Consider the following 14,531-nt stretch of genomic DNA (forward strand, 5'->3'; position numbering starts at 1 on the left):
ACTCTGAGCTAGGGAGAAGGGAGGAAGACGGATCCGGTATGCCCTGCAGCACAGCCTCTGCCTTTAAACTTCCCTTGCCCACTCCTATGTTGGAGAGACAGGGAAAGAGAACATCAGAGGCAGTTTATTTGAACTTTGAAATCTTGGGTGCAGTGGGCCAATACCAGTTCATGTAGACTGTTGCTGCTCTCTAATCTTCAATGGAGCTCCCAACAGTCCAATGTTCTAATTGCAGTTAGTTCCAGCTTTTGTTAGTAGAACTTGAATCTAATGTTTAGAACCATTGGTCCCAAACAGATTCTCCAATTGTCTTCAATCATGGAAGCGATTTGTTGTTCTCTCATAATGGCCTGATTGGGTAACTTAGGTTAGACATGAATAAGCACACTTGTTTTGGTTGTTTTACAATTTTGGTGATGACAATCAAGGAAGTGTGACCTTTCACCTTCTTGATGAGCCACACATCTTTTTCAGCCTGTTAGTAGATGTTACATTGGATTGAAGGCATGTTTGGACAGGTCTGTGGTTATCTTTACAATTTCCCCCAGGCATTCCATGCAGAAAAACAGTTAGCTGAATTCTTCAATGCAATGATGTTTTCTCTTTCACAACTTTTTGCACTCAAACACTATTTAGACACTGGGGAAAAAAGCAAACTACAGTCCTCCACTAAGATCATGCTGCCAATTTCAAGGCAGTGGTTCAGGTTGGGCAATGGCATTCAGATAGTGTTTTCTCCAACTCCACCACCACCAATGGCCCACCAAACCACCACTGTGTCAGAATGAGATGGCAGCATTTGCCACCTGATTCTGATATTTCCTAGTGCAGTGGAAGGTTAGTAGTGGGGTGGCAGCCGGACCCACAAGTACATATTGTGTGGGATCCCTCGTCTCCTCGACTCAGGGCTCTGGAAATTTCTTATGATTGTCCCACCAGAACATATGCGATTGACTGGAATTCACACAACCTATAGAAGTGCAACAGAGCTCCATCACCACTGGATATCCAGGCACTCAGGTAATCCCAGGATTATTATCCATGTGGTGAGAGGGCACCGACTGGCAAAAGGGAAATTCTGGAGATTTCCTTGTCAACACAACAAGCTTCCATGGTACAAAAGGAAAGTGTCCTGTTCCTTCTCTGATAACAAATATCTTAGTTGCTCTTCTTCATCACTGTATTCTTGTGGGTGCTGGAATGTCCCTGGCTTGAGGTATGGATTTTTGTCTTTTTATCCAGTAAGAGCAGTCATTGTTTCAACTGAAAAACTGTTGTGCGGATGTGACATGTAAGGTGGCCATTGTAACTATTACCGTATTTTCCTCTTAGCACTATATGGTGAATTGACACTTCAGATGGGTTAGTCTGTTTGGACTAAAAAGAGGTCACGTGCACATCTCTCACCAACGCTTCATCCACTATGGATGCCTTGAATTTAAGACCCCATTTCTTTTCTTACACTCTTCATCTATCTGAAGCACACTTTTTAATGATCTATTAATGCCATCACGTGCAAAGCTCTTTGTTAAAATGGTTGAACTTTCCATATACTGAGTACTTCTCACCTTGAGTAGATCAACCACTGTATGAGACAGAGTCTTGCATGTACTTCTCTTTGGACTTCTGATTTTGTTTTCAGCATGAGATTGGTTTCTCAAGCTGATCCCTTGACTGATACCATGTCAAATCTTTCCATAGGCTGCTCCTCAATTTACTCATTTGGGAGAACACACTGATTTTTTATGACCATTTGTGAGAAAGCTTTGCCTCCGTATGGATAAGCAGTACCCTTGCATTGTTTGCACCCTCACCTCCACCTTCTGGTCCATGATGAGCACACACAAATGCCGCCATCACACATCAAATATGTCAATGGATTTCCCATACTCTTGTCTCATCTGGCATTGTGTCATTAATCCTAATCCTAACTGGTTTTAACTACGAAGCAAAATGTGTGTTCATAGTAGTCATCCTCCAAACTTGTGTTATGCAGAGTGAGGACTACCTTATGCACATTGTAGCTCCATAGATAGGTTTTTGGAGTAAGATAGAACATGTGGCTGCACCATCAGTTTTCTTTGTTGCAACAAGACTCACCAGTTCTTAACTCCACTGAAGTGCATTTGCGCCGGGCACATATGACATGAAGGGTACACAGTCAAAATATCGAGTTGTAAATATCGACCTAAACAAATATCGAGTTAGAAATATCGAAGGTAAAGAATATCGATGTCAAGAATATCGTTGGACAGAATATCGACACTAAGGTAAGTAATATCGAATTTTTTTATATCGATGTAAGTAATATCGATGTTACTTATTTTGATAATTCTACTATTGTTATGTATTCTAGTATGTATTTAATATGTATGTGTTATATGTTTTTTGTTAAGTATTTTACTTGTTTTAAGTTATATGTGAACTATTTTAATATATTTATAATGTTATTTTTAAGTCAATTTTATGTTTTAGTACCGGAGCGGGTTGTGGGTTTATAGGGGAATAGGGTGGGAAGTAATTTAATTATATTAAATTAATTATTACTTTTTAGGAATTATAAATTAATTTTAATTAATTTTTGCATTTAAGTTCTGTAGCGGGTAGTGGGTTTATAGGGGCATTGGGTGGGAAGTATTTTAATTGTAATTAAGTAATGAATTATTTTTATTTATTGGTATTGATGATTTATGTATTTTTAATTAATTATTAATTGGCAATTAATAATTTTAATTGGTAATTACTTGTTTTAATTGGTAATTAATATTTGTAATTGGTAATTAATTTATTTTTTTGGTAATTAATGTTTGTACTTGGTAGTTAATGTTTGTAATTGGTGGTTAATGTTTGTAATTGGTAATTAATGTATTGAATTTGTAATTAATTTTTGTAATTGATAATTAATGTTTGTAATTGATAATTAATTTATTTAATTGGTAATTAAAAAACATTTTATTGGAAATTATTTGTAAATAATTGGTAATTAATGTGTTATAAAAAGTATTTTTTGGTATACAAATAATTTTATTGTTTAATGTTTTTTAATTGGTAATCAATTATTAATGATATATTTTTGTTTTTTACAGCATTGTATTGCTTAATATTTAATATTTGATAACTAATATTTATTAATGGATATTTATAGTTAATTTAATGTTAATTATTTGTTGAAATCTATTTTAAAAAAAATATTAATGGGTATTTTTAAATGATGTTTTGTTATTTAAAAATTAAAATATTAATACATTTAAATATTAAAAATATTTCTAAGTATGTTATATTTAATTTTTATGGTATCCAATGCTTTCCTTACTGTTGCACTCTCTGGAGTTGGAATAGTAATTTTTACACCTACGCTATCCAGCGCTTTCCCTACTGTTTCACTCTCTGAAGTTGGAATAGTAATTTTTACCCCTACGCTATCCTGCGCTTTCCCTACTGTTTCACTCTCTGGAGTTGGAATAGTAATTTTTACCCCTAGGCTATCCAGCACTTTCCCTACTGTTGCACTCACTGGAGTTGGAATAGTAATTTTTACCCATACGCTATCCAGCGCTTTCCCTACTGTTTCACTCTCTGGAGTTGGAATAGTAATTTTTAACCCTATGCTATCCAGCGCTTTCCCTACTGTTTCACTCTCTGGAGTTGGAATAGTGATTTTTACCCCTACGCTATCCAATGTTTTCTTTACTGTTTCACTCTCTGGAGTGGTAATAGTAATTTTTGTCTCTATGCTATACAATGTTTTCTCTAATTTTGCATTTTCTGGAGTGGGAATAGTAATTTTACGTTTAACGCTATCCAATGTTTTTAATACTGTAGTGTTTTTTGGACTTTAAATAGTAGTTTTATTTATTATTTAGAATGAATGTAGATAATGTATTATGTTATTAATTTGAAAAATATTGAAAGTATATTTAATTTTTTTAATTTATTAAAAATAATTATTTACTTTTTTATGTAATTATCTTGTGTGGAGATAATTTATAAATAATTAAAGTAATTGTTAAAATGTATTTTTAAGTAAATATATAATATATATTTTACATATGTGTTTAATTAATGTTGTAGTATTATATATCTAATATTTATTCATTTTAAACATTACTAAATATTTTTAACAATGTTTATTTTATTTATAAGTAAGGGTGGGCGGCCAGATACGCTCCGTGCACGGAGTGCACGTAGTGCCGTCTCCTACGCATTTTGCGTAGCGGGCGTAGCCAGGCGGCCCTACGCGCGCTCCGCAGACGGTGCGTAGCCGGCCGCCACCCGCCCTCCCTAAATACATAAATAAAAGGATAGAAAGCTTTTAAAAACACTTACCTTGTCTGCCGCATCCCCGGGGCTCCCTCTCGCCGTCCCTGGATTCGCGCCGCCATTTCGGATACTAATGCGCATGCGCGGGCGGCCGCGCATGTGCATTTCTCATGAGAAATGCGCATGCGCGGGCGCCCGCGCATGCGCATTAGTATCTGAATCGGTGGCGGCGCGAATCGCGGGACGGCGAGAGGGAGCCCCGGGGACCCGGCAGACAAGGTAAGTGTTTTTAAAAGCTTTCTATCCTTTTATTTATGTATTTAGGGAGGGCGGGAGGGAGGCGGGCGGCGCGGAGTGGGGCTACGCGGAGTGCGCGGGTGGGCGTAGTTTTGCGCCCACTTTGCGTAGCTCCGCGGAGCCCCACTCCGCACACTACGCCCAGGGTTATTTATAAGTATTATTTACTTTATTTTACACATTATATTTTAACAGATATAAAACAATATTTTTAATTACGATATTTTTAACATCGATATTTTTGTTTCGATATTTTTGTACTTCATATGTTCTAGATAGGATGTCGATATACTTGCCATCGATATTCCAGCGTCGATGTTTCTGTAGGTCTATATTTTGTCTGTCGATATTCTGCCATAAATCCGACATGAAGGATTCCAAGGCGCCTAGAGGCACTCCACTCATGGGCATGGCTGCGCTTTCATTGCCTCCATGGCAAAGATCCATAGGTAATGCATAGTGTACCTCTTTCTAGCTTATTGCCATTTGGTAGGTGCCGTGCCATGTGTGAGGACTATGCTGTAACCCACAGCCTTTGATCACTATACAGGGATGTACACACAATCTGTAGAGCATTGGATTGGTAAAATCAAAGGTAACTCCTTCCTGCTCCTCACTCCTTTCCTTTTGTCCAAAGTTGGACTTGTGCAAGGAAAGTTGAAAATTCCTTTTCAGTCTGTGCCTGCCTGATCACTGTGTTCACAATACCCTCTGCTTCTTCCACTGTCCCAGGTCTCCACACTTCAGGTCAGATGGAAAGTTTGAGCAGGAGGAAACCTAACGGAACACCAGTGGATTTTCTTCCATTTCTTTTTGCAGTTCCTTGACTCAGGGGTAGGGTGATAGAATGATGGTTCAAAATTAGCATAAAGCACTAAGACTTTGTAGATATGCCAGGCACTAGGAAGGAAAACTGGATGAATCTTCTAAAGGATACAAACAATTTCCAGGAACCTCGTCTAGATTTCTGAGGGAAGGATCAAGACCTTTCCTAAACTGGTCATTATAAATTATCCACCTGTAGAGTATCTAAATCTCCAAGGGCCACCATTTGCCTCAAGACTGATAACCTGCTTAGGACTAAGTGTGAAGAAAGCAAAAAAAGATGTGCACAATGCTTGACGTGAGCACTGTGCTCATTGTGCCATAGAAACTCCAGCTGCACTCTACTGATGAGGCCCAAACAGGGCAAAACTGGCCTGTGGCTACTTATGTGCTCACCGGGCAGCTGGGGCTATTAAAGCACGACCAAGGCTAATTGGCATATGGCTGGTTCCGGTTTGAGGTGGCATGGTGGGCAAAAGAAACACAATGGCCTGGGTTGCAGCCCTAAGAAAGTACCCGTGGCCACCATTTCCCTCAAGACTGATAACCTGCTTAGGACTAAGTGTGAAGAAAGCAAAAAAAAGATGTGCACAATGCTTGACGTGAGCACCTTGCTCATTGTGCCAAAGAAACGCCAGCTGCACTCTACTGATGAGGCCCAAACAGGGCAAAACTGACCTGTGGCTACTTGTGTGCTCGCCGGGCAGCTGGGGCTATTAAAGCACGACCAAGACCTGGGAGGCAGCCCTAAGAAAGTACCTGTGCATGACATTAATTCAAGCATTGCACCCATCACTTTTTTGCTGTTTTCAGCAGGACCAAATATGAGCATCATCTTGGCAGGAATAGCATTGCTCAGTTGCTATGGGTAAGTTCAGTGGGTCAGAGAACTTACCTTACCAGATTTGTTTGGCCTTGTGGCATAATTATTTCTGAACTTCAATGCAGCCTGGGCCCAATACACAATGGGACTTATGACTTGTAAAGCTACGTGCGAGGTGTCTCTGCACTCATAGCTTTACGATTCGTAAGTCCCTTTGTGAATAGCACCCTCTGGTTGTTGTCAAATTCCAGTTCTGTACGGAAATCCTTGAGAAATCCCTTTGTTCACCATCATTTTGTGGCCCAGTATGACTTTTGAATTTAGCCTCCAGAAGGATCATCTGTGGCCAAGTAGTTCGTAACCTTGAATCTCAGCTACAGTGTGACATTGGGGGTTGGTGCTGATACCTTAAACAGGTACTCCAAGTGTTGTTAAAAGAAAATCAAGACATCAGATTCTGAGTCCTCACAACTATCTAAATTTGGCTCAAATATGAAGAAGGGTGTGTGGGATCCAGAGGACCAGTAGAATTGGACATCTGTGGCATTTTGCGACATTGCAGCCAAATAGACCTCCAGCTCGGTTCCTCATCAAAGAAAGTGACCAAAACATAATGGCCTATAATTCACTGCTCTACAGCACTACGCCCCTAGACTCCCACTGAACATTACAATATGCAACCTTTGACAAATAACTTTGCACCAAGTTTCAAGAACAGAATCATTTCAGGGCTTATTATGAGTTTAGCTAGGGCGTTGAAGGGAACACTTCTGCCAGCCTAGCCACTATAAACTCATAATATTATGAGTTCCCTTAGTGGTCAGTGGGGACATTTTCCACAAGATTCTCCCCGCAACAATTTAAAAGCAAATCAGTGGCAACATTGTCAGTGCACCTGGACTCACTTGGCAGCCGATTGGTTTTAAATTGCCCCTATTTTCCTAATAATGTTTTCTCTGAGTGTAAATACTCTTTGTTTCCCGCCTCCACTAGGACATCATCCCCGTGTCTGATATTCAGCACATTGTGACCATTGCGTCCTTCTGTATGACAGTACCTTTGGTAAAGGGCTGCTACACTGAACCACACTCTTCTGTGAAGTACTATTTATTGGGGAGCACACAGCCGAGGCAACACTAATAAAGAATCCTAGGAGCGGGTGGGGATTCTGTACATACTAAATATTATGCATTAATTGCTGATATTTTCTCCTCTTTAGTACACATATGTTGTCCTAAAAAAAAATACCACCTTTATTACTAAATGATTATGGTGGAGGATGACGCTCTAAACCTTTTATGTATGTTGGATCTGAATGCCAGATGTTATTTGTTTAATTCCCTGTTCCCCAACAGTGATACAATGCATCTCCAACACATTTCCACAGAGAGACACACTCTGCAAAAGACATTCAGGGCTTATCAAGTGCTCAACACACCTCGGCTGTGAAGGGCACACAGTACCTTATCACATTGGGTGCAGGGTGCACGGGGCACTGTCCTGGAGATGGAGTGTCAAAAAGTTGGCAAGGGAATGTGATTTCAAGGGCACTGGCGTTTTAGGCAGTTGGTTTAGTCTTGGCGTCTCAGGGTCAGCAAAGATGGCACCTGCCAGTGTCTACAGCAGGGGCTCACCTTATAATGTAATTCAAAATGGCGGCCTCTATGCTCACTTCTGGGTCAACAGTGGTAGTGACATTTTTAACCTTTCTTTTGACTAAATTGCAGTGTCTGACATCTTATGCCATAAATCTCTTGCTTTCACTGTGAGGTGCACTCAGCTCCTCCCTCGTGTGCACCTTTCTTATTTCAATGTTTACATTTCAGCTTCCCCACCCCAGCCGTTGCTCCTTTTGGATGTACCATTTTTATTGATAGCTTCTTGCCATTCAAGTCTCCCTTCATGTTCCTCTGCGGTTGAACAGGTCACTGGCCTGTGTGCCATCCAGAAGGCAAGCAGTCCCACTGCCTAGTGGATGATGAGCGTTTTAAGTAATATACTTGTCAGTTCCTGTAAGTGTCCTACTGTATCTTATTATTCCTGCTCGTTACAGGTTACAGATATTGCCAGGTATCTCTGTTTTTCCCTTTTTATTTTTCCCTAGGGTTGGACTTTCTGGTGCTTACCTTTTAACTAAGTGCAGATGTCAGCTCCTGGAAGGCATATGGGCTGACAGCCCTATTTCCATTTGTGCCTTCCAGGGTGTTTAGAGGGCTCCCTGAGTTTTCTACAGTGTGCAACGGAATATACAGTACGATCATATGGAAACCACATTGGGTCAAACACAAATATCAAAGGACTGTACCCAGGACAGTCTTTGAGAGGAGAATCTAGATCATCTGCTATGGTGGAGGAACATCGCCCCTCTGCCCGCAGAGGCAAATGTAAAACAAATTGATCTAAATGCAGATCATTTTATTTTTGTCCTGTGGCTGAGTCTTGGGGGCGGACCACAGCACTGTAGCAGGGGGAGGAGGAGTGGTGGGCCCTGCTGTCAGTGCACATGACGGTTTAGTAAGCCATCGCAGGCCGGCCAAACCGTCATGCACACTAACAACTCTCCAAGCCCGGCTGTGTTGCTGGGTGGAGAGATCAGCAGGCACAGGCTCCCGGCTCCCAGCTCCTGATGGAGCGCAAACCAGTGCACTCCGCCCATTCCCAACGCTCCTCTTATGGTGAGAAAAGCGTTGGGATTGGCTGCAGGGGAAGCTAGGAGCTTCAACCTGTGCCCAGAGGAGGAGAAGACCGGTGAGCAGAAGACCGTCTGGTACGTTTTTTTATTATCTCTGCTCCCCCCGCATGGCCCTTCCTCAGTGCTGCCCCACCACATTTCCCTGACCTACTGATCTAGATCTCATGTCCTCTCATCTTGAGCAACAGTGTGTTGGGGGCAACCAAACAGGTCCATCTCTAGCACACCATTGCACATGCACTCCTTTCAAATAACCTCATTCTAAGGGTGAGAACTAATACATTCATCACGCTTACCTACACATCCCCCTGATGCAGTTGCTCTGTATCCGCTATCACAGCGTGAGATACATTTGTAAGAGCCTGCCGTGTTTTCACAGCGTTGTGTTCCACAAGGAGAAATAGCAGAATCCAGGCACTCATCGACATCTAGAAAAAGGATCAATGGTCTGATGTCAGTATCGTGATCAAAGATATTAACACTGAGTAAACTACAGTATCGTTCAGATAGCCTTGAGCGTAGAAAGGATATTGAGGTTGAGAGCTTGGAGAAAAAAATTGAAAAAGAAGACACTGAAAACTCATACGGAAGGGTATGGCTAGAGATCACTTGTGGGACTAAGCTGAAAAAAAAGAGATGGGAACTTGCAAAAACTTTAAGAAAAAAGAAGTTTAAAAAGACAAACACACCATATGGAGGCAAAACAAGTTATTATGACAGAATAAAATAAGAAGGAGAATTATAGAACAAACAGAATGAAGGAAGAGGAGTAGAAAGATTACAAGCATGCAAGTCAGAAGAGGTATAAGAGTACAGCAATTAGAGGGCGAGAAATTTAAGAGAACAAACACATGTACAGGAGAAAATGTATAATTGTACAAACAATGCAAGAAAAAGAGGAATTACTAAACATATACATGTAGAGAGATATAAAACAAACACCTGGCGGAGAAGAGATCACTTGTAACCATTTTCTATTGACACTCACAAGATAGAACACATTACAGCAGATACACTTTCAAACGGTAATGCAGTGGCATGCGAACACAAATGCAACAGGAAAGTGCTGGGAAAAGCACAGCCAATTCCCCATTGTGCAGAGGCAAGCATGTGTCCATTGTGCAGTGTCTTTTGTCCTGGGAATAGGAAAAATAACTCTGACAATCTATAATAGAAAGGTAGTCCCACCCCTTCCCCTGGATCCTGTGCAGAAGAGATATATGAGAACAAGCACATGAGGGAGTGGAAGTTGTGTTCTTAAAGAGAGGAAGCTCTCTCCAATGGGATTGAAAGTAAGGAATAAGAGACCAAACATAGATGCAGTTAGGGTAGCAAACATATGGAAGGGAGAAAGGTGTATAAGTAAAAAAAAAACTGTTTAGGGAGAAGGGCTAATTTAAATAAAAGAAAACATATGGGAGAGTGAAGGAATAAGATTAGGGTGTGCAACATTCATATTTCTGTGCTATATTTCAGTGCAAAATGCGACCTTGAATCAATTTTTGATGCAAGGACACATTTCGTGTGCCACAAACAGTGCAAAAAATATTAGCACCACGAACAACAGCTGCTTGCATTCTGTTGTTCCTGCGCATCTGCGGTACATTTTTACAGTAAATGGCACATAACTAACTAGCCGTGACATCATTTCACATAACAAGCATAACACAAACTTTACATAGCTATATGAACTTCACTGGTGTGATTAAAATTTCGTTAAGGCCTCTATAAGGGATCACAAACATGAGAAGAGAAAGAGGGTATAAGGCAACAAATATAAACATGGTTAATGAAGTGTAAAGGGCAAACAGCTTAGGGGGGAAAGAAGATATAAGAGTAACTCTGAAGGAGAAAGTTAAAGGCAAAAGTCGGTTGGGGGTAAATTATTTAATAGAGTAAGTGAGCATGAAAGTAAATTACGACTAGGGAGAAAGTGTGCAAGGAAATAAGAGGGATAAAAAGGTAATGAAACATCCAAGCAAGAGGCTTCAAGGGAACACAGAAGGGAAGAGGGAGCGGGCGAAGGACAAAAGATGAAACAGGGTGTGGTTAAAAGGGTGCACATATGTGAGTTAACAGTAGAAGATGAAGTTCTTAGGAAGAGTGCATGAGCCAAATAGGCGGGTAGTACTCAACAAGTGCAAGAGCTGTAGGAAGCCGGTTTGCATTCTGGATGGCCCTCAGGGACGCGCTTTAGGGAGCTGATTTCTCTCCTCTGTTTGGAGACGCAAAGCCTTGCCTTTTCTGCCTTGCTAGACTGATAACAATATGCAGTGAACGCCTCTTTAATTTGAAGACCCCCCACCGAAAAGGTGATGACAGCTATCATTGTATCATTTATGTGGAATGAACTCGCACCCATGTAGTAATTTTCACAGTCTCCTACAATTAGGATCGGTCTCATTTATAGTCAAGAAGAATGTGTTTGACCGACAGGGCACATAACAGGTGCTGAAACATGTTACCTATATAGGTTCAAAAGGCAGATTCTAAGCTTTTTAATTATGTTAAAGGGGGCATCAATAACAAAAACAGATTGGTCCATCCTAACTAATTTTGAATGTTTTTTCTGGGATATCCAGGTTTGTCGGGAACAACACTAGAGACGTTTCCTGAGATTATATTACCTGTGTATTGCAACAATTTAGAGACTTAGGGGTCAGGCAGACAGAGAACAGTGGTGAAGGAATGACCGTTCACAGGTTCTTCCCATTGACACATTAAAGAGCCCCTTCATGAAGCATGCCACACTAGATAGGTGAAGTCTTACCTCCTGTGAGCACATCCTCACCAAACTTTTAGTATTATGGAGACATGAAAGTACTGTACGGACTCACAAATGGATATATGGCACATTTTCACCAGGTTTTAGTTTACCACATTCTTTGTAGTCTCAAAGAGGAGGATGCCTCAATAATAAACTGGAGGGCTTGGATTTCAATTTGCCAATACGCCAGTGGTAGAAGAAGTGACATCATGCACACTTTGACCCCCAATGACATCACACGCTCGATCATTAGCCCCTAATCAGTCTACCATTATTAGATGAGGAGTTAGTACATGGGCAAGAAGTGGAAACCCCACTAAGAGCCCCCCTTTCTTTCTGTTTCTGCTGCTGCCCTCTTAACACCTGGAACCAGGGGCAGCAAGAGAAGTGCTAGGTGTACTAAAGTGCAAGCCATCACTAGCAGCTGCCGATCCCAGATTCCCAGTGACCCTGAATTGACGTCCATGTCGGAGGCTGCTCATGTTAAGTTGCAGTGGCAGAGAACAGGTAATACCTCTAACAATTAATGCACACTGGATTCAGCCTCTGTGCAAAGGAGAAATTGAGGATAGGGTTAATTAAGAAAAGGCTGTGATGGAAAAAAAAGAATGAACAGTGGGGGATAACGACACAGGATAGGAAGTATAGGAGAAGCCACCATCTTTGGGATTTGGAAGAGGCCTCCGCTGAGTTTGGGAAGGAAGAGGTATACATAAAGCAGTAAAGAATGGCTAGCGTAAACTATGTTAGAGAGGACAGTGTGGCAAAGCATTTTAAAAATGGTCTGTTTTCTCTTTATGTATTCTTTAAATTTCTCCATTAACTGTGATAATACGCACTTCCAAATGACATATTATGGTGCTTTTGTGAAAATCTTTTTCCTTTTCCACTCTCTCCTTTGGCAGCCTGTTTTTTTACTATATTCCCTAAGGAAACTATAAAGCAATGCCTATGCCATAGAGATCACCAATAGAGAGCGTATCAGATCATGTGTACAGGTGTAGATGAAAGATACAGGAACTCACCCACGCAGGCAGCTTTGTCCTCGCTGGCCTTAAAACCTGCTTGGCAGGAACAATCGAACGACCCCTCTGTGTTAGAGCAGCGACCCCCCCTACAGACTCCTCCTTGCCGGCACTCGTCTTTGTCTTCAAAAGTAGGGAAATGAACATACAAAGTTCAGGAAAAATATTATAGATGACTTTGCATCTCTCAGATGTTAGAGGTTTTTGTTCCCTATTCTTTACACACATGTCTCAGCCCTGTTGTTTTTTTGGGCTAAGCAAATCCCCTTCCTTTTGATCTAGAAGATCATATTTTTTATGATCTATATTCACAATTTGATGGTGCCCCCAAAAAGACTCTCATCTAGTAACATACAAAGAAATATATCATGCTACATTGCATTTCACCTGCACAAGCATGTGCTTGGAGGAGAATGAACGGCTTTGTTGATTTGCAGTTGAGCAAATAGAGAACTACTTTTTCGAAGAGGCTGATTCACAAAAGCATTTACGAATATGGGAAGATGTACTATAGAAATAGTCGTTTTCATATTTCAATATATCGATAAACTTGTCTAGTCTTTTACATACTTTTACATGTCTTTGTGAATTAACCACAAAACCTCCAACTCCCTATTAGTAAAAATGCAAAGCGGACACATTCCTTTCTAATAGTACTAATTGCATATGAATATGACCCACATATTGCTATTTTATTCCCATGTTATATGTTTCACAAATACTTGCAAGAGTGTGTAAAATTAATAAAGCAGTACCCTTTTACTCCTAGATGTCATTGTGAACTGACCCCTGTGACTTTTAGTTTAGTAATACACCCAACTTTAGACTCCACGAACAGTAACTAGCATGGGATTACCCTTTTCAGCCCTGAGTCATACATGTCAGTATTTGTGAACACCTCACTGAGGAACTGGGACAGAAAGAGGCAGAATTTTGTTTGACCAAAATAAGGAGACAATGGGAGGCAAATATAATGTAACTGCCTGGAAGGGACGTCCACCTCACCAGCTGCCACTTACTAACTCTGTAGAAAGTAGAGTGCTAACCTATGAATGATACAATGTCCTTACCCTTGTGAGAATTTCACTACACATGGCAACCAAACGCAATGTGGTGCAAGGGCTCACCTACGCAGTTGGTCCCATCCGGGGTGGTGGTATAGCCCTCCGCGCAGATGCAGGTGTAGGAGCCGTCAGTATTAAGACACTCCCCCTGAGGGGAGCAGTATTCATTCTCCAGGCACTCGTTGATATCTGCAAAGGGCGTAGGAAACAGAACTTGTTCATTAGGAGGTGGGAGAGATGTTTATTGCAATGCAGTTCCAACCATCCTGTGCTGAGAACCCAAGTTTCATTCCCTGCCTTGGATATATCTCACCTTCCGTAGGCCCCGACAAACGATACGTGACTGTCTGCTATCAGCAATGGAATCATGGATCCTGAAACAAACAAGGAATCTGGACCCCTGACATTGGTATACAGTGGTCTCCTGCTATCCCTTTCCCTGGTACTACTACACCCGCTGCACTAATAATAGCTATGCCCTTGTCTGAGACTCCAACCTTCATCTGTGTATCTTCTACTGTATGTGTCTGGAGTTTTCAAAATTTGCAGTCTTTTGTCGCTGATCAGCTCAGTTGTGTTTACCGTTAGTTGGATTTCTTTGTATTTCTGATTTTGTAGTAAGAAAGGTCTGTTGTTGATAAAATCTACAACTGAAAATTCCACTTTCACCCAACTTCAACTCTCGCATTTTACCAAGCAGCTCTAATAACATGTCTCCTTACAAATGTGTCCTGTAGACATGGGATGATGCCTTGTACATCTGTATTCTTTCAGACTA

General features: G+C 41.0%; 1 protein-coding gene across 5 annotated transcripts in view; it reads right to left on the bottom strand.

Moving 5' to 3' along the window:
• LTBP4 (latent transforming growth factor beta binding protein 4) overlaps positions 1 to 14,531 on the bottom strand; it is a 1,311,633-nt gene that overhangs the window by 89,003 nt on the left and 1,208,099 nt on the right. For all 5 annotated transcript variants that reach the window (XM_078660636.1, XM_078660634.1, XM_078660635.1 and 2 more), the window contains 3 exons: positions 13,817 to 13,942; positions 12,690 to 12,812; positions 9,194 to 9,325 (listed from right to left, as the gene is read on the bottom strand). In XM_078660636.1, coding sequence (XP_078516762.1) covers positions 9,194 to 9,325; positions 12,690 to 12,812; positions 13,817 to 13,942 — 381 coding nt within the window. The remainder of the gene's footprint in view (positions 1 to 9,193; positions 9,326 to 12,689; positions 12,813 to 13,816; positions 13,943 to 14,531) is intronic.

Source organism: Lissotriton helveticus, chromosome 9 (assembly GCF_964261635.1).
Source record: "Lissotriton helveticus chromosome 9, aLisHel1.1, whole genome shotgun sequence".
In the NCBI taxonomy this organism is placed as follows: Eukaryota; Metazoa; Chordata; class Amphibia; order Caudata; family Salamandridae; genus Lissotriton; species Lissotriton helveticus.